This window comes from Gopherus flavomarginatus, chromosome 3 (genome assembly GCF_025201925.1).
Source record: "Gopherus flavomarginatus isolate rGopFla2 chromosome 3, rGopFla2.mat.asm, whole genome shotgun sequence".
NCBI lineage: Eukaryota > Metazoa > Chordata > Testudines > Testudinidae > Gopherus > Gopherus flavomarginatus.
The window spans coordinates 150984025-151005085 of record NC_066619.1 but is presented as its reverse complement, the minus strand read 5'-3'; the positions used below and the strand labels follow the sequence as shown (position 1 = coordinate 151005085).

Sequence of the window (21061 nt, the reverse complement as noted above, 5' to 3'; positions counted from 1 at the left end):
TCTATTCATATGCATATAAGCTTCTAGATCATTACTGACTCAAAAGAAACAGAGGTTGCTATAGTTAATTATAATTATAGTTAAAGTTAACAGCTTTGTCTAGTTCCCATTTTCAGAAGCAACCTGACAAGATGCTGCACAGTGAGGGGGAAGGGGAAAATGGGACCCAGCAGGGACAAACCGTCCCTACCAGCACCATCCAGACCCAGAACTGCACAGAGGTTACCCCACCTCTTCCTAGGGGCACCAGGACTCACGCAACACTCCCTCCCCTGAGCCATGTGGAGCCAGGCCAAAGAGCCGAAGAAATTCAGCAGGAACAGACACAGAAGCAGCCTCCCAAGTATTACCAAAGGGACAAGCAGATACCAACATAGTCATCATACAGTCTTGACGCTAGACTTTCTCTGCCCTGTGCTGATCGGTTGCTTGTTTCACCCCCCTCACTCACAGACTCTTCACTCTGAGACAATGGGAGACACTGTGTTACAGCACTTTCGAGATGTCAAGCCACTAATGTATGTTCCTCCACATGGAATTAGGAGTCTAGCTTTAAGCTCCTATTTTTTAAGAATCTGGACATAAGGCTCTTTGGGACAGGAAACTTGCTTCATTTAAACAAGTCTCAGCACATTTACATGCTGCTGCGCTACAAAGTGAGCAGCCCACACATTTAGCTTAAATGTTCTTAGGCCCTGATCCTACAAAGACTTATGCAACTTTAAACATGAGTAGTTCCACTGACTTTAGTATCATGAACTAAAAGGTGTTTCATTTGTTAAAGCTCATAACAAGTAAATGAGCAAACGTGCAGCTGAATCATGCATAAGCTGCAAACATAGAGACATGGCTAAAAGAGGTCACAAAAATTAAGCCTTGTGATCAAGAAGGCAGCCTTGCTGCTGCATGGTCATCACAGGGAAAATAATGGTACAGCCTGCATAGAAAGAGAATAAAACCTTTTTCAGAGGGCTTTCCCTGGTCAAAAGCAACACTAAGATTTTTAGCTTAATTCATTATTTCTGATGTGAAAATGGGAGATAAGCTCTTCTGAAAATCTGGGCATATATTTAGGTACCTAAATAGGAACTACCGGGTAACACGCTCTTTAGAAAATCTGGACAAGATCTCTAGCTCAGCAGAAATGAAGAAAACTCAGAGAAATCAGCTGTGACATTTTCCATTAAATCTAATAACCTATATACCAAAAAATAAAATCCACCACTGTGTGCCCCCAGGACAAAGCCAAAGTTTACAGTTTGCTAGTATTCCATGGGATATTTACATCCCCTGAGCTATGAGGAAAAAAAGACCAGCTCTGGCAGATCTCACTCCATGGCAGGATGTGAAGCAGAAGACACTATGGTATTTCCATCTCTCTCACAAATGCATGAGATGGCACTGAACATGGTGTAATTCACAAGGTGGCCAATAAATAGTTTATTCAAGCATCTGACCCTGTTACCGCGTGGAATAACAAAATTAAGTAAGAGTGAGATCCCTTACCAGCCCCCTCATATAACTTGGCCACACACCACAGAATGATGTGACTGTGCTCCCATATCACTTACTGCCCTTTACGGAAAACACTCAGATACCCAGGTGATACAGGTGAACAAAGAACCCAAACAGAATACTCTCACAGCAAGCTGTCTGTAAACCCCAAACAGTTCAATGTCCAATTAGAAAAAAAACCACACATTCTTTATGCTTTTAATTTGCAATTTACCGTTTTTTATACTGCAGAGCCTCTGACCACAGTTACTCATATTTTCAAGTTTTTGGTAAATGAGGAGGCCTGCCTGTGAAGAAAAGCAAAACAAATTTAATGCTTCAGATTCCATACAGATCACATATTATATTTTTTTTCTTCCACAGTTGGAAAAGCCTAAAACAAACTGAACAGGCTACAAATTTCTTCTCCAATCCAAGATGGAAATTCAATTTAACACTAAGTGAAGGATTTTTGTTCCAAAAAATGTTAGTAATGCAACATTAAGTTAGAGAACTTAATACAAAATACAATTTAGCCTAACACTTTCTTAAGGTAAAGTTAAGGGTGCAAGAACATATCAATGATTTTAGTGAACATTACCTCAAGACATTAGAGGTGTGTTCATTTATTTTTTTAAAAGTTAGAAAGAAAGCAAATGCTGAGTTAAACTCTTGCTAAACAATGCACCCAAAATGCCTTTGCTCCACACCCATGGGCCCAGTCGGATCAACACATGGGCCACGTCTACACTACCAGCTAAATTGACACAGAAGTCTTCCAGGGGTACTCAACTCATCTAGATATTTGCCTAGTTTTACAACAGGCTACATAAAAAGCTTGTTTAACCTGCTCTATACAATATACATTCACATGTAAGTACAGTATTTATATTCAAAACAGATTTATTTTATAATTGTATGGTAAAAATTAGAAAGTCATACACTTTCGTATTTTTATGTCTGATATTGTAAGCAAACAATTTTTAAGTGAGGTGAAACTTGGGGTACTCAAGACAAAGCAGACTTCTGAAAGGGGTTCAATGGTCTGGAAAGGTTGAGAGCCACTGTTTTATGGCATGGCTAATAGATTAGTATCATTTGTCTCGGTGTTCCATGGCACATAAAATGTGGGCAGACCATGTCCTCTATTTTCATTTAATAAAGAGCCTCATGGATATCTACAGTGCTAAAAAAAAAAACTAAACATAACTACAACAACGACTGTTCCTGGTAACCTCCTGATAAGTCTCATAAGTGAACTCAAAGATATATATAAATCTATGGTTCACGGCTCATCTCCAGGTATATTAGAAAAAGCAACATTTACTGAGAATGAGAACTGTACTTTGGTCAATAAGCAACTTCACAGAGTGAGGCTTGGACTCTCAGTTTTGGAGCTGCTGTTGAAAAGGCTTTTCCTTGTTCAAGATTATACCTAAATGTTGTATAAAACAATATGCTTCTTCAGCTCATCTCAGTAAGGAGACAGGCTACTGCATCAAGCACCAGCTGTAACTTCTTTCCACATTTTGCCTAAACCCAGGGAGAGAGAATTGCAATTGTCTAGCCTGGAAATGCTGAACCACAGACCACTGTGGCCAGGTCATCGTCTGAGATGGAAGTATTATGATGTATATGAATTTGATGCTACTGAGAACAAGTACTCCAAGTGGGCAACTTTCCCCACCTACCCCGGCCTGATGGAGTAAGAAGCCTGTATGGGCCAAAGGGGAGGAGGGCAGGGTTTGGGGGAGAGGGAGAGTCAGGCTCCCGGGTTTGGTTGGTTTCATCAATTTCCTAGGGAGAAGAAGGAGAAAGCATTGGTATAGTGGAGAGATGAGGCGCTGAGATGTGAGGGGACTCCCTGGGGTAGCTGGCAGAAGTCGTGGGCAGAGACATTCTATAAAACTGACATGATATTAATCTCCTTTGCAAAGCACTTTGAGATCTGTTGATGTAAAGCCCTAGATATTGTAATTACTTCATTCCCATATGCAACGGTTCAGTGAAGTAAGACCTTTCCACTCCTCCATTTGTCCCCCATCCCCTTTTCTAATGAATAATAAAGCACTGTTTCCAAAACTAACAGAACATTTATTCAATTGGATATTATGCCTGACTGAATGGGCTCTTGCTATTTCTCAGAGGGATAGCTTTTCCTGCTAACAGACTGTGTCCTTAGTGTGCCAAATGATAAACATTTATATTGGGATGGTATCATTTCTGGTCAATAGAACTTGACAAGTTTGATATTTTTCTTTGCCATTCCTATTCTGATCCACAGAACTGGTTATTATTGAAGATGCAGCAAGTCTTTAAGGCAATGCTGCTGTTTAGGCAAATTTAATCCGAACTTTTTAAATTTTATGGGTTTATACTTCTAAACTGTACAATTTTATAGAAGTATTCACAAATCAGACCCACTTGGAGAGAATACCTTGGAGAACAGCCTCCAGTAAATACACGGGTTAAAATGCAATCAAGAACTGAAAATGTTGGACAGTAGCCTACACATGTCAGGGGCCAACCTTCAGCAGAACCACTGTTCTGGAAACCTAATGAGTGCAGCTGGCCCTGATCGGTTGAAGGAGTCAACTGCACCACTTGATTGGCTGAAGGAGTCAACAGGCTGATACTTAAGCTCAGGAACTGCTTAACACATTTCTAACCCACAGCTGCACTTACCTGCCTTCACTGTCTCTAACCCTGCTCCAGCCATTGCCTGCACCTGCTCCTGCTCCCAGATTCTTCCTGCCTTCTGACTAACAGCTCAGACCCTTGGCTCTGCCTTCTGACTGACAGCGGTTCACCCTTCAGCTACAACCCTTGGCTTCTCTCCCGTACCCACACTGTCTGGATTCAGCTCTTACTGGTAGGCTGGACTCTTGCTCCAAACTCTCGGCCAGACTGCCCACAGCTCAGTCACCAACATTATGAAGCTTTATAGTGTGTTTTGCGGGGCAAAGATTTAATACTAAATTTGGTTGCGAGGAATCTGAATTACATGATTGGTGAGTTCCACTGCAGCAAGACATTAAAAAGGTCAGCAAATAATGTATTAAGGGGAATGAAATAGTTAAAACATGGAATGGAGCTCTCTATTTGTACCCACATAAGCATCAGTGGCTGCATACAACTTCTGCTCCTCGCTGAGTGGAAATTCCTCCCAGTTACTACAGCGGACACACTTGTCCTTCAGAAGCTGCTTGTTGAATAGATGTTTTACCAGGCCATTTAGACTCCACATCTCCTTACACTTCAGCTAAAAATAAAATATTTATTAAGTACAAATTAAAAATAATTCTCAGAACAAGGTAACAAAACTGATTCAACACCACAAGTGGAGACTCTGAATAGATCATAATTAACTCATTCCTCAACAAAATGACTGACCTTCAGATGTACAGCTTGATTCTGCTCCCATCAGAGCCAACTGCAGTGTTACAACTGAAAAACTACAGCATTGGTGCCCTGACACAGTGTTCCTGCACAGTGCTCCCTTCTTGCCAACTAGATTGCTGCATCAGTGCACCATCAGTATATGTAATGAGAAGTGAGTGTCCACAGCATAGCAAAAAAGGGAGAAATACACCACACAAGTGCTCAATACAGGTCATTTTAAAGCACTGACTGTAACCTTTCCACTTCACCGTCATCTTAAAAAGCTTTTATGGTGCTTTCCTGAGATGATGCTGTTCCCATTTACCGGTCATTGTTTCAGCCTCCCAGCACATGGTTTCTGGTTCTACTAAATGGTAGTTTCCCTGAGTTTAATGTGGCATGGTTCTCTCAAACCAGGTTCAAAGGCACAGCCTTCTACTAAGTATTAAAACTTCTCTAAGATTTTTTTATTTCTGTATGCCATGCCTATCACTAGGAGAAGTAAGTGTGGTCAGAAGTTATGTTCTCTACATCTGTATTCTAGCAATATGACATTAGACCAGTAGAGACCAAAATAATTCATTCTTATCCCAGATATAGAATCCTCTGCTCCAGATTGCTCCCTGAGCCAAGCTGTCTAGTGCATAGGTAGTTCCCAATGCAACAATACAAACGTATGTGCACATCTGGATTTGATATCTGAAGGTTTAAACAATAATTACTAACATCTACATTGGGGCTCTGGAAAGAGGTCAGAGCAGTAAAGTTTTATGCTGGTGGGACAGAGAAAAGGGCAGATGTAGTGGTCAATGCTCAGACTTGAAAATGGGAACTGCATCAGTTGTAGTACTTTTGGGAATTTAAACACTATGCATTATGCTATCTGACAGTCACACAGGGAACATAAACAAGGAAGAACTCACCCACACCTTCATGGACCCTGCTCCAAGAGAGGATGGTTATTCAGAACGACAGGGAGGAAAACTTAGGAACTGCCAGAGAGGAGCAGACACACAGCTCACCTAGCCCAGCGTTCCAGCTCCAATAGAAGCCAGCACCACATGCTTCAGAGAAAGATGAAGGAAACCCCATAGTGGGCAGATGGGAGATAATCTGCTCCCCATGTCAGGTCTCATTTCTTGGTCTCGAATGGTTAGAGATTGGCTTAAGCACTGAAGCATATTTAAAATCCCTTTCCAACACTGTTTTTATTAGTATTAACTCCTATAATACTGCATATTCTTGTTATCCATATAAAACTGTCCAATCCCTTTTTTGGACTTAATAAACTGCTGGCCTCAACAACTCTATTGTCTACTGAGCAGATACCTTCAATGAAACATCTGCTATGACACCCATTTTCCTTTCCTGAGTTGATACAGTTAAACTACCAGTATATTTCACAGAGTTCTAAATGTTACCCTCCATCGTGCACTACTTTGCATTTATCCACATTGCCTTTTATTTCACATTGTGTTGCCTTTTCACCCAGTTTGGTGAGGTCTCTCTGAAGTTCCACGCTGCTCATCACTAACAAATAACTGTGTTATCTGCAAATTGTGCTACTTCAGTAATCACTTCCCCTTCCCAGACTGGAAATAAAGAGTGCATCCAAAAAACCACATTAAAATGCCATTAAGGGTACAAAGCCAAGCACTCAAGTTAGGAAATGCCAGTATTAAGGTTTCCATTGGAACCCTAGTTCATCCCCTTGTGTGTATGCATTATGATACAGTCTGTAATTACATGAGCCCAATCCTGTATTTTCCACAAGACCCTGTCTGGTTTAATCTCCCCTCTCTCCTGCTATATCACATCCCCATATGCTGCTGCCTCCACCCTGCATGTTTTCCCCTACCTCCTCACCCTTGTTCCTTAATTCTCTGCCAGTCAAGCAGCTTGCGCCTTCTCCTCAGTACTCTCGAGGCATCAACTGAGGAAGCACTGACAGCACAGGAGAAACAGGCTCCTTGCTTTCAGTTTCTGTGCCTGGCACCACAGCAATTTTCATCTGCAAGGAAGAATAACTGCAGAGAAAGTCCTGTTCAGCCCTCAGATGGCACATGCTCAGTCACTCTGTGGGGACGGTGCATGTACAGTCCAGTCACATTTTGGAGCTGCCAGTGACCAGAGCATGTCAGTGAACAGAATTTTTGGAAAACATAAGCTTCTAAACTCTAAGAATCAGAGGGGTAGCCGTGTTAACCTGTATCCACAAAAACAACAAGAGACTGGTGACACCTTAAAGACTAACAGATTTATTTGGGCATTCGTGGGTAAAAAACCCACTTCTTCAGTTGCATGGAGTGAAAATTACAGATGCAGGCATAAATATACATATACTGATACATATATTTATGCCTGCATCTGTAATTTTCACTCCATGAATCTAAAGAAGTGGGTTTTTTTTTTTACCCACGAAAACTTATGCCCAAATAAATCAGTTAGTCTTTAAGGTGCCACCGGACTCCTTGTGTGTTTTTGTAAATGCTAAGAAGACTCCACCGAGCATGTGCAAACTGAGATTTTCCAAAAAGCTCACAACTTGGTCAAATTAGGGTGTATTTCAGAGGAACAATAAAAGGTACATTCCTGACACCTGGGCAAGTCCCCTGTCAAATTTTGAGCCTTTGCTCTGAAGCCTTTGCTCAATGAAGCAGCTGTAAGAACTTTAACTTGGATAAATTAATGCATTTTCCCAAAACCTCATTCTCAGGAACAGTTGACCCATTCTAGCTAAAACTTTCCAAAATAACGCAACCTTAGGCAAATGCTCAGCATAGAAAATTGCAGCCCAAGATTCCAAGTGAAATCTTGGAGGAAAAAAGTGTTGGGGGAATGTTAGCTATAGGTACACTACCTGCACCACCTACAAAATTAAACACTGGACCCAGTATGGAACCTAGAGTCATGCCACTGTCAACCTTTCATCATGAAGAAAACTGGCCATTTATTCCTATTCTTTGTGTTGTGTCTGGATCAAAAACCAGCCAGGAGACTTCTTTGCCTCTTCCCCAATGACTACATTAGTGGCTCATGTGAGACACTATCAAAGGCCTTTCAACAATCTAAATAAATCTTTATCAACAATAGAGGTCCCACTCCACAGCCTGACACCCTGTGTGCTATTGAGAGGGATGAAAGTCTCAAGGAAAGAACATCAAGCTGAAGCAGAGGGAAGTGATCCCATAGCTGGGACCCTCCTACCAGCTGATCTCATGGTATCCTCTCATCCTGAGGATGCCTCTCTGGGGGAGGGAATCCCTGTTATTAGGAAGAGATAAGTAATAGCAATGGGGTATTCATTATTAGAAATACAGACAGTTGGGTTTGTGCATGGATGAGACAATGATGTTGGGAGGATGGATTTTGATTTATCTCGAACGAGGAAACTTTTGGGGAAAGGAGGTGCCTGTATGGGAAGGATGGGCTCCACCTAAACCAAAACAGAACCCGATTGCTGGCATGTAGAATTTAAAAGGTCATAAATGACTTTTTAAACAAAGGCTGGGGGAAAGCTGACAGGTGTGAAGGAGCACACGATGCGACACATACCTTAAGGGAGGATTTATTGAATATGCTACTCTATATCCTAGTAAAGAGAAGAGAAGTTGATAAAATACAGATAACTGAAAATAAAAAACAAACACTTGAACAGAAAAGACTGCCATTCAATTACAGCACAAGAAGATAGACAACTAAATATTAGCAAATTTCATAAGTGCTTGTAGACAAATGCTAAAAGTCTACAAATACTAAGATGGGTGAACTTGAGTGCCTGGAATTAAATGAGGATATTGATGTAATAGGCATCACAGATACTTGGTGGGAATGATGGTAATCAGCGAGACTTGGTAATATTACGATACAAAATATACAGTGATGAGAGCAGGTCACACTGGTGAGAGAGGTGCACTATACGTGAAAGAAAGAGTGAAAAATAGTAAAAATCTTATATGAATCAAGCAACAACAGCATGGAATCTCAACGAATAGAAATTCCATGCATGAACAGTAAGAGGATAGCAGTAGGAATGTACTATCTACCACCTGACCAGAATCACGACTGTCATTGTGAAATGCTCACGGAAATTGGAGAGGCTACAAAAACAAAAAATGCAATTATCACCAGGGGATTTCAACTATCCCCTGCTGACTGGGAATACATCATCTCCATTAATGACAGCTTCTTGGAGCAGCTAGTCCTGGAACCCATAAAGGGGGAGGCAAGTCTTCATTTAGTTCTAAGTGGCATATGGGATCTAGTCCAAGAGGTAAATATAGTTGAATTGCTCCATAATAGCTACCATAACGTAATAAAATTTAACATCATTGTCAGGGAGAAAATATCAAAGAAACTCACCACAAGCAGCATTTAACTTTAAAAAAAGGAACTAAACAAAGACAAGGAAACTAGTTATATTGAAATTAAAAGGAACAGCCACAAGAGTGATATGCCTGCAGGCTGCACAGAACTTTTTAAAAAATATCATAACAGAGGCTCCAACTACGTGTGTACCCCAAATAAAAGAAAATAAAGAAACCCACACATGCACAAAAAGAGGCCAAAAAAGCGCCACCATGGTTACACAGAGTAAAAGAGGTGGTCAGAGACAAAAAGCATCCTTTAAAAATTGGAAGTCAAACCTACTGCGGAAAATACTGTGGCAAGTCCAGGGTAAAAGCATAATCAGGCAGGCCAAAAAAGAATTTGAAGAGCAACTCGCAAATGACAGAAAAACTAACAAAAAAAATATAAAATGTTAAGTACATAAGAACCAGAACACTTTCCAAACAACCAGTGGTTGGATCAGCGTGCTAAAGGAGCACTCAAGGCAGGCCAGGCTGTTGTGGAGAAGCTAAATGAATACAGTAACTCCCCGCTTAACATTGTAGTTATGTTCCTGAAAAATGCGACTAAGCGAAACGATGTATGTATATATGTGTGTGTGTGTGTGTGTGTGTGTGTATATATATACACACACACACACATATATATACACACACACACACACACACACACACACTATGTAAGTTTTAAACAAATAATTTAATATTGTACACAGCAATGATGATTGTGAAGCTTGGTTGAGGTGCTGGAGTCAGAGGGTGGAAGAGGGAAGGATATGGATATTTCCCAGGGAATGCCTTACTGCTAAATAATGAACTAGCATTCAGCTGAGCCCTCAAGGGTTAACACGTTGTTGTTAATGTAGCCTCACTCTCTACAAGGCAGCACGAATGGAGGGAGGGGAGACAGCATGGCAAACAGAGACACAAACCCTGTGTGTCGAGGAAAGACAGAGAGAGATATGTGAATTGCCCCTTTAGGTATGCTGACACCACTCTAAGTACGGTGCCTTTTTTGGTAGATCAGCAAGTTGAGACAGCTGCTGCGGACAGCAAGCCCCCTCCGTCCTGAGCCCTGTCAAGTCCACACCCTGCGCTATATGGAGAAGAGGTAAGCAGGGGGCAGGAGCAGGGGGGAGGGGAACACCCTCATATTAGCCCCTCCCTAGCCCCCCTGCACAGCAAGCAGGAGGCTCCTGGAAGCAGCTCCAAGGCAGAGGGCAGGAGCAGCACATGGCAGTGGGAAGAGGGACAGTTGAACTGCCGGCAATTGATAGCCTGCTGGGCGGCTGCTGCACAGGGAACTTAGGGGAGTGGGGACTGATGGGGGGCCGCCAGCCCGCCCTGGTTCCAAGCCCCGACCAGCAAGCTGCAACAGGCTGCTCTTCCTGCAAGCAGTGGACAAAGCAGGCAGCTGCCAAACGGCGTTAGAAGGGAGCATTGCACAACTTTAAACAAGCATGTTCCCTAATTGATCAGCAACGAAACGACGTTAACCGGGATGACAGCAGCCCTGCCTGGTGCCCCAGAGAAAAGCAATCAACTCTGACTCTGAGGCAACTGAGTCAGGAAAAGGATAATGATCTAAGCAATGGGATAAATGCAAGGCAACTGTGGGGAACCCGCCCAGATGAAATTCAGTCTTGATAAGGAATAATCTGAGTTCCTCACACACTTAACTGAGTCTAAATAATTAACTTCATCAACTCTGGACAATGACCTAGGCATCATCGTAGACAGCACAACGAAAACCTCTGGTCAATGTGCAACAGCAGTCAGAAAAATAAAATAGGTGTTAGGGCTCATAAGGAATGGCATGCAGAATACTATGGAAAAATATTGTCTCATTACAAGAATCAAACATTTGTCCTCACCTGAAATGAGGTGATAGGGCAGGGAAAAACCTCATTTATTAATTGATATTGAAAAGATTGAAACTCTTCACACCTTAGAGAGGGGACATGATACAAGTTTACAAAATAATGAATATCATAGAGATTGCAGCTCAGAAATTTCTCTTCACCCTCTCTCATAATTCAAGGACTAAGGAAATTGAAAGGAATTGAAACTGAAAGATGGTAAATTCAAAACCAATAAAAGGAGAGACTTTTTCACACAATGAGTAATTGGACTATTGCATTCTCTTCCACAAGAGATCACTGAGACAAACAGCTTAGTGGGATACACAAAGGATGAAACATTTACATGGATAACAAAAATAGCTACAGTTTTGGAAGGTCATGCTTCATGGCATAAGCCAGCCCATAACTGCTGGGGATAGAAGGAATTTTTCCCTGGGGCAGGTTATCCCATAACTGCCAATTGCAGAGTTTCTTGCACCTTCTTCTGATGCATCTAGTACTGGCCACTGTTGCATACAGGACAATGGACTAGATGGACCTTGAGTCTGATCCAGTCTGGCAATTCCTGTTAGTAAACATAAAAGGGAATAAAATTTGATTTAAAAAAAATGGTGTTTCAAATGGAACAAAATGGCCAGAAACTGAGCTGAGGAGAAAAAAAGATCTGTGGGAAAATCAAATATACTGTGCAATGCAAATACAGGCATTTAATACTGTAGCTCTTACTTGAGTTCCTTCCAAATTCAAACACTTTAGGAAGTGTCACCTGGTAATATTTATCCCTAATAACAGATCTACAGTGTGTGACTGGTGCCACATTTGCATTTCTATGAAAACAAAAGCCTCCCTTTATTTAGTATAAGACACCCCTCCCCCATGAAACTGAATTTTTACTTTTTCATTGGCGACATCAGCCAGTTCTACAAAGCTCTTCAGTTTGACTTCGAAGTCGCTCATCAGCTTCCACTGATCTCCTTCAATACCTACTCCAACCTTTTTAACGGCTTCATCTTCAAGCAATCTTTTGAGTCCCTTGGGAAAACCTAAAACAGATTAAATCCAAATATAATCAACTGCATGGCAAAAACTGCCAGATTTTAATTTCATACAGAAATAGGTAGAATCCTATCAAGGATAAATTTGGGCAATCTACCTTTTTTATAGTAATAGCCAAATGGTCACTACATCTGTATCTATAAAGCAGTCAACTTAGCCATCAAACAAATGCATGTGATTTCTAGTATGGCACTTTAATGCCAAGGCAGGCCAGTTAGTTTATATTTTGTGCTAGCTGGAACTCCAACTGGTTGTAGTATAATTTTATCTGGAGGCAAGCAACACTGAAATTATGCAAACTTTTTTTTTTCCTTATGGAAACAACAGATCAAAAAATGACTTCCAATCCAATATTTACTTCTAAATGCCTCATTCATCAGCATGAATGGCAATCAGCAAAAAACAGGAAAATGCTTTTGGAAAATAATTTCTGATCCATATAGCTGAATGATCACTAAAATTGAATGTGTTATTTCAATATTTTCACATATTTAGTCATAAATTATTACACTGTATGCAGTTTTTTATTAACTTAAAACACAGGCACAGACACACAGGGACCCATTAGGAGAATAAATTTCGGTACTCTACTAATGTAAAAGTACTGTTCAAAGCCCTTGGAAAAAAACAGTTAGGAAAGCAGATTTCCCTGGAAACTCAGGTGGGTTGGAATAGCATACTAAAAACAACTTAATCAAAATCCAAGCCAAGCAGAAGCGCTGCCGCCATCAGCGTATTCTGGGAAAAACGTGATATTTAGGAGAAATCTGAAACCAGGAGTAGGTCTTGCAGTGGTTGCCCAGTGGGGACAGCAAACTCTAAACCAGTAGTCCCCAATCTTTTCGTCTGGCAGGTGTCAGACGAAGGACTGTGGTGGCGGTGGAGCATCCACTACATGCCACCGATTTTCTGCGGCATTTCGGCAGCAACACCTCTCGATGACACCGCTTGTCGGCGGCAAGCGGTGTCATCAAGAGGTGTCGTTTGGTGGATGTTCGACCACTGGCCACGACGCGGGCGCATTTAGATGCCCCTGCAGGTGCCATGATGCCCACGGGCACAGCGTTGGGGACCCCTGCTCTAAACAAATGAGGTAGGATTTTTAGAAGTACTGTACACCAACAGCTCCCAGTGATCCAAGCAAGAGAAAAATATGAGATGCATTTGCCACTGACAATCTAAATATAACTGAGTTGTGAGCAATTATATTCCTTCCTACGGCATTTGCCCAGACACAAGAATATGTGCCTCTTGGACAAGGTCCTTTGCTATAAGTGCCAGTAACAATTACTGAAAGCAATGGGAGCTGTGGTTGCCTCCTCTCACAATACAATTCATCATGTGCAAAGACCACTCCAAATATAGACACAACATCTTTTGGAAGGAGAGACCATCACCCACCCACAAAATTATTCCCATGAAGAGCTTTTGCATTGTAGTACCAAGTCCAAGATGTACGCTGGGTTAGGACCAGACGAGCTTGGGTGGTAGGCCAACAAAGGAAGCCTGGAGTAAACGGAGAACTTAGATAAACTCTGAAAGGCCAAAAATGTGTAACTCAGACTCTCATTTAATTTTGAAATCATTCAGTGTCACAGAGCATTCTTTTGCACTTTTGACACAGAGTAACACATGCAAAAGAAAAACAGTAATATCTGTATTCCTCAGTATGGTTTCAAAAACATGAGCTAGTTCTTTCTATCAGAGTTCGCACACAGCATACAGAGTTCAAGCTTTGGTGGTCTAAAAACCTGAATTTCCATCAAGTGGATCTCATAACAATATTGAGTCATAGAATATTTTTGAAGGTTATAGGTAAAGGGCACAGACTAAAATTTTCAAGTTTGGTTTACTACAGTTCAGCACCTGAATCAGGCTTTAGGTATTTAAACAGAAGTGGCCTATTCTCCACCAGATTTGTGGGTGCTTTGTATTCTGGACATTTTTTTTTCTTTTAATGGAGATATATCTATCTCCTAGAACTGGAAGGGATCTTGAAAGGTCATTGAATCCAGCCTCCTGCCTTCACTAGCAAGATCAAGTACTGATTTTGCCCCAGATCCCTAAGGGGTCCCCTCAAGGATTGAACTCACAACCCTGGGTTTAGCAGGCCAATGCTCAAACCTCTGAGCTATCCCTTCCCCCATTTTTTTTAAAGTCTTAAATCTTTATTTAAGCACCTAAGCAGTGGTCTGATTTTCAAGAACTCAGACTGTGGGTGCTCAAAATTAGCACTTTGTTAAGGCCTTGCGATCTAAATAAATGCTACTGAAATTATACAAACTGGAATGTTTTACAGCTTGACCCTGCAGAGTACAAAAAATAATGTACATAAAAATGTGTGCAAGACTTTACTTATTCCAACTTTAGACTGAATTTTCCCCAGAGAATCTGCAATCAATTCAAACTTTGTAGAAGTTTCCATAGGATTTGCAAATGTTGATCCACTTTTTAGCAGAAGAGGGATATTTGATACAGCTAATACGGCACTGGATATTCAGAAATTTACTCATATCCCAAGACGTGAGTGATTCCTGTCAGAATGATGCAGAAGTTTGAAAGCTGGGGATTAAGCTCTGGTTTCACATACTGTTGAAAGGTATCCTCTATTTCTAGGATACGAGCATTTCATGAAACAATAGGAAATTCAATAATTTCATGTATAAATTCAGGCTGATTGTCCTCTTCACCGGTTGCTCCAAAGTCAATAACACAGATGTAAACATAGTAACTGTCTCCATTGGTGGGCTCCTTCTGCATCAGCTTCTGCTTCTTATAGTAGTTCTTCAATCTCTTTTTCGGTACATCTTTCACTCCCCTGGTTTCAAGTTTGAATTCTGCAAGTTTAGTGCTGAGCTCATCTCTACTCATTCTATTAATATAACCGTTGGTCACAGCAATTTCTTTGTAAACTGGGTCACCGTAGTCACTTGAACTGGAAGTGCAATGTTATGCATTATTTTCTTCGCCATCAAGTCTACAACGCTGCTTGCCTGGGGTGTGGGCGGGGGAGTGGGCCACTCCGCACGCACCACTGCCTCAGTGTGAGCTCCCTGCAGCCGGTTCTCTTTTTGCTCCTCCATCGCCCCTCCGCTCGCCCGACGTCAGCGCCCACCCCCCGCCTCTCTCAGCACCTTAGGAACCTAATTATGATCTAAGGCCTGACTTCACGATCCCACATTTGACTATTCTGACCATAATATTTAAAGCCCTAAACCCCTTATAAATCTGCACCCAAATAGATTCACACCTAGAAACTTGCTCAGTTTCTACTGTCCAAACTTGAGCTTTGCACTAGCTTGATAAGTATTTACAGACTCAACATTTCACCATGTGTGTATGCCTACATTTTATGATACAATCTTGGTACTTGTATGGTCCCCATTCTGAACAGACTCCAAAGGTTATGTTGGATTATTGTTCATGGACGAGGGTTTATATTTAGGACTCTATTCTCCCCTCAGTTCACAGGGTATCTTCTACTGATATGAGTGGAAGGTTGGCAAAAAGATCCAAGAGGTAACATACACCCCTTCAACTAGTAACTCAACTTTTATTTATCAGCAACCTATGTTCAATGTCATCACATTTATCATCACTCAGTGGGAAAATTTCTGCCTTTAGGATCACCAGCATGTCAGCCTTTGTTTCTCTTCTTCCTCTATCCTCCTTTCATCATTTCTCTCCCTCTTTCACATCTTTGTACCTTACTTCCATCTGAATTTCCTACCCTTCAACATCTCTCCCCACCTTATTTGCTAAAATAAGCAATTAAATACAGAAATTTGAAGTGTCACTATTAAACATTAGCGTGAACACCCCAATGAGAATAATGGCCCTTTTCTCACAGCTTCAGAACGTCTGCAGGGATATGACAACAACACTGCACCAGTTTACTCTCTGTTCATTTACATGGTTTCATTTACAACCACAAAAGCTTAAATTCTACAGACACTGTACACACCAGGTTTGCAACAAATACATCAAGCAAGCTAGAACTAGTCTGCACAGCAGATACTTGATACCTCCCCTATAGGAACACAGGACAACACATAGATTTTAAGAACCAATGGCATCCTGACCACTCATCAGGTTTTTAGCCAGTTGAGCCAAGGTAATAAGGGGCGTTGTCAGCAAAATACAGGCCTACAGTTGCATTTCTGTGGGGGGGGGGACAAATATATTATAGAGAAAATATTAAACATTTGCCCTATTTTAGTAAAGATAGCATTTGAATTCAGGAAAACTTCCTCAGGAGCACAAGAAAGTGGCTGTGTAAATAAGCTATGACAGTCGTCTTCAAAGAGAAATGAAAACATTAGCAGAGTAAATGAAAAGGAAACTCCCCTTCCTCCTTGTTTGGGAACAGTGGAAGCTGCTGGATACTGAGCACTTTAGAAAATCTGGCCACTTCATTTAGGTGCTCACATGGGATCTTCTGATACTAAACTCTTTTAAAAAAGATCTAGCTCTTAAAATTGATTCAGCCGTAATGTACAATGTTAACAACACCGATAAGGATTTTTAAATTAAATTAATTTTGTAGTAACAGTGGCACTTTCATGATATAAACGACCTATGTGAGCTGACAGAGACTAACATATCCATACAGAATTGGATAGTTGGATATGTGCACTATAGTGGGGGTGGGTTTTCTCCATCAGCTGAAACAGTAAGTACTATCTGCTTCTGGAAGCAAAAGCACAGATCAAATAACCTGACACAGAGAGGCAAATATGAACCAGAGCACGGAAAGAATGATACTGACCTGACATTGAGGAAATGTGAAACAAGTAGCATTTTTTCTCCGATACACATATTTGGATTAGGGCGACTTTCCCTACTTTCCCTTTAGTATATGATGGCGGCCATTCAATGTCAAATCCTATCACATCTCCACCAGATAGGTTTATTCTGAAGAGAAGATAGGTTAATTAATTCCCTTCTAGTAATTCTACTACACATATATCACATATAACAGGGGTCGGCAACCTTTCAGAAGCGGTGAGCTGAGTCTTCATTTACTTACTCTAATTTAAGGTTTCACGTGCCGGTAATACATTTTAACATTTTTAGAAGGTCTCTTTCTATAAGTCTATAATAATATAACTAAACTATTGTTGTCTGTAAAGTAAATAAGGTTTTTAAAATGTTTAAGCAGCTTAATTTAAATTAAAATGCAGTGTGAGCGCCACTGAAAATCAGTTTGTGTGCCACCTTCGGCACATGAGCCATAGGTTGCCTACGCCTCATCTATAACATATGACAACAGTATATCTTACTTTAGAATGAACGACTAAAAAATTTCTTCTCTCACTCCCTGTTCACAGGGCTGTTAGTAGAATTGTAGTCAAACAACCTCCACACTGATGGTGAAATTCACCCTACTGCAAAGGGCTCACCTGACACCTTCCAAACAACGTACACCCTTAACTACAGGTCTTATGCAGTACAGACACCCATTCTTTGGCTTGCTGTACCTCAATTAAATTCACCCCAAGGGAGAGAAAAACAGAAACTGGACACTCTTTCCTTAGATATATTTTTGGAAGTTCTTGCTCATAACTATTTTTTCTCGATTTATTGATGATCTTATGCTAAGTTTGTCCCCAAAAACATTGTATGCGCTATCCAAATCCAGAAACCAACTACTTGCATAATGAATTGATAATATATCTTTAGGCCCCGATCCTGCAGAGATTCAAACACATACTTTACACACTGTGGTCCTACTGAAATTATTGAAATCCATGGAGTTAGTCACAATGTGAAAAGTTACACACTTGTAGAGTACAGGATTTGCACTTTAAAGAATGCTGTCTCCCGACATGAAGTCTCACAAAAAGGGTACAAATGCAGAACTACATCCAGTCAGCTAAAGTTAAAAGTTTATTTCTAAATTTCCACTCACTGCAGATGTCATTCAGTAGCATTTATGGATAATTTTTAGTCCTAAGAAACTGTAACTTCACTTGGTGCTTGTAAACAATACATAAAACCAGACAGAATTCTGTAACTTACACTAAAAAGAAGACCTCTATTATCTACAGACATTTTCTATGGCTGAGTAGCTGACCCACTCTGTGTATGAAAATTGCACAACAGGTATATGTGTGCACGTGAAAAACACAAACCCTTCTGAGGTAGCGATAGACACACACACCAAGGAAACATGCAAGCTTTTACCTGATATCTTCTGACAGAAAGGAGCAGTCGCTGGCATCGTAGCTGTAAACAACAGAGCCATGGAACTCTAAGATAGGCAGGTCATTTTCCAGAACACTCCTCTGAACAAGAGACTTCTGTTTAACAACATTTAGAAGAGGATCTGTTATAGGGCATATTTAGCCACATTGCAAACACATTCTTTAGCATATTTAGCCACACTGCAAACACATTCATTAGCAATACAACTTTCTTAAAGCCGTAGTCATGGCTACCAAAACAATTTTGGGTTTGGTTTGTTACTGTAAAACTATTTAGCAGAACAGTTACAAACTTTAAAATAGACAGCTCATAGCACCACCCTTTATTAAAGACCCTGTCTTCACTTGCTTACAAATTTGCCAAGCTTTAACCATTTGGGCTGAAATTTGCCATGACAGGTATCAGCCTTTTACTGACTTGTTTTTGTAAAACTTCAGCCAAAAGAGTTCATCATTTCTGAGAACAAGACTAGGGAAAAATATGTTTTGTCCAGGTTAAAAATTTCCGGCAACCTTTTCTTCAAAATGCCATAGCATCTCCACGCTTTGCAGCACGGACCTGAAATGTGTCATTTTGAGTCAGGGATGTGCCTTTTACCATACCTGTAAAAATGAGCCCTATTTTGGCCAAGTTATAAACCTATACAAATTGCACATGTTCAGCTAAGACTTGTTAGGGCTTAGCAGATAAAGTCACTTGTGAACGTGAATACAGAGGAGCAAATTAATGTCACATAGGCAACCTAAATTCTGGCATTTCTAGCTTTGGAATATTTGACTTGCAACCTTAATAATGTTATTTTAATATAGTTTTTGTGGTGCAATACATGGACATATGAAATAATTTGTACAGTTCATTAAAATGAACAGAAAATTTCCTATCAATAATTTCCTTTCTGCAAGCAGCATCTCCCACAATTCTGGATGTCTGGGAAGCAGAAAGCAGTGATTAGACATAAAGAGGGGTGTAAAACAAGAGTTTGGTAGAAAAGATGTACCCCCCAAAAGCCCTATATTATTTCTGGGCCACCACCCACAGCACCTTTCTGCCAAAGGAGACCTCTGCAGAAGAAAGTCCATTTTATAGTGATTAATAAAGATGTTAGCTGCAGACAAAGTGTCTGCTTTTCAAATTCCAAAGGGGACGCATTTTCTCATTGCGGCTGTGAGGTTGCTACAGTTCTCGTGGAGCGCACCTTGATCTCTTCTGAGCTAGGAACCTCCAATGATTTGTAGTCTAATCCACCTAGCAACGGAGGACTTGGAAGCTCTAAGTCCCTGCCATTTTGAGTGGAAGGACAATAAGAGAGAGCCCAATGTTCTTGAGGACTGTTTACATTTGAGATAGATGTCAGAGGAGCCTTAAAAACATCAAGTATGCCATGTCTTCTCTGTTTGCTGCTGTGGTTTTGAACAGAACAAAGGAAGCACAACCTCTTGAGAATGAAAGAAGTAGGAATTTACCTTAGTAAAAATAGATTCTGGTGTCCTGAACCCCACCTTGACCTCATGGAACATGCAGTCAAGGCTGCCGCATAGATAAGGCTGCCAGCTCCCACACTCGCCTGCCGGATGCAGCAGCTACTAAAACAGGTCTTAATGGACAAATAAGAACACTGGAGTCAACAATTCAAGCAGATGGCTTGTCAGGGCCCCCAAAACTAGCAGTAAATCCCATTTCGGGAAGAGCAGCCTGACTGCTGGACTGGCTAACCAGACTGCTCCAAGGAATCTGGCTACCCGTGGTTTGTCAGCCATGAGGAAACCTAAGCATGTTGTGAATAGCATGCTACTAAGAGCAGACACTAACAGGCAACTGTACTGGGCTGTCTATGCCTTTCTGGGAGAAGCCCAGAACGGTTGGAATTCAAGGATTTCTGGGATTTGCACTGGATTGGCAGGTGCAAGCTGCTCCCTCAACATTTCCAAACCCCAGGGCCAGATTCCACTGTTTTTTCTGGAAGAATCTGTGTCCCTTTGCCGGTATCTCTGCAAAGATGAGGAGCAAAAGGAGTATCTCTGTCTGAAGGCTGGTCCACAGTCTCTCCTGAAGACAGTTAATGGGGAAGGGAGAGACTGTGTGGATTTTGCCACATTGTCAGCCACCAACATAGCCAACTTTTTCTCCAAAAAGGAGGGAAACTGTAAACTTGGCCGAGCATAGGACTTGCTCAGAGTCAGTAGTCACCTTCCAGGGTCAGAGCCATAGGTGGTGCCTGGCTATTCAGCTAGAAGCCATGGCTTGGACTGACAGCCTGATCGCATCCACTGAGGCATCAGCTACAAATGCTGTTATTAGTGAGATGCTCTTTAAAATGGAACCAAAGTCAAGGTGATCTCTGGACTTAAGGCCTTTGAGATCTTCAGTCCAGGAAAGAGATGCTCCAGCCAAACAGGGAACTGCCAAAGATGCTTGGAGGGTGGCAGAGGAGACGTCAAAGTCCTTCTGGAGAGTGGGTTCCATCTTTCCATCTATGGGATCCCTCGGGGAGAACTCCACTCCTAAGGGAATAATCATATCCCCCGTGAGGGATGCTACTGCAGCATCCACCTCTGATGTCTCAGCAATAGAGGCCTTTGGCTCTTGTATGGTACAGATCCTGAGGTGGGGGGGCTCTTGTGAACGTGCTTGCCCTTATCATCCCTAATTCACTTCCTCAAGAGAATTTGAGACAGAAGGCTGGGTGCAGTCTGGGCACAACTCCCCATCTGC

The 21061-nt window shown here is 41.3% G+C and overlaps 1 protein-coding gene and 1 pseudogene across 7 annotated transcripts in view; both read right to left on the bottom strand.

The window, feature by feature from the left end:
* Positions 1-21061, bottom strand: part of WRN (WRN RecQ like helicase) — a 107692-nt gene that overhangs the window by 72598 nt on the left and 14033 nt on the right. For 5 of the 7 annotated variants that reach the window (XM_050944972.1, XM_050944971.1, XM_050944969.1 and 2 more), the window contains 5 exons: positions 18329-18444; positions 16911-17056; positions 11981-12129; positions 4607-4756; positions 1730-1802 (listed from right to left, as the gene is read on the bottom strand). In XM_050944972.1, coding sequence (XP_050800929.1) covers positions 1730-1802; positions 4607-4756; positions 11981-12129; positions 16911-17056; positions 18329-18444 — 634 coding nt within the window. Of the gene's footprint in view, positions 1-1729; positions 1803-4606; positions 4757-5798; positions 5974-11980; positions 12130-16910; positions 17057-18328; positions 18445-21061 lie in introns of those variants that run through there. The other 2 variants (XM_050944975.1, XM_050944977.1) reach the window with 2 other exon arrangements.
* Positions 14545-15225, bottom strand: LOC127047910 (3'-5' exoribonuclease 1-like; annotated as a pseudogene).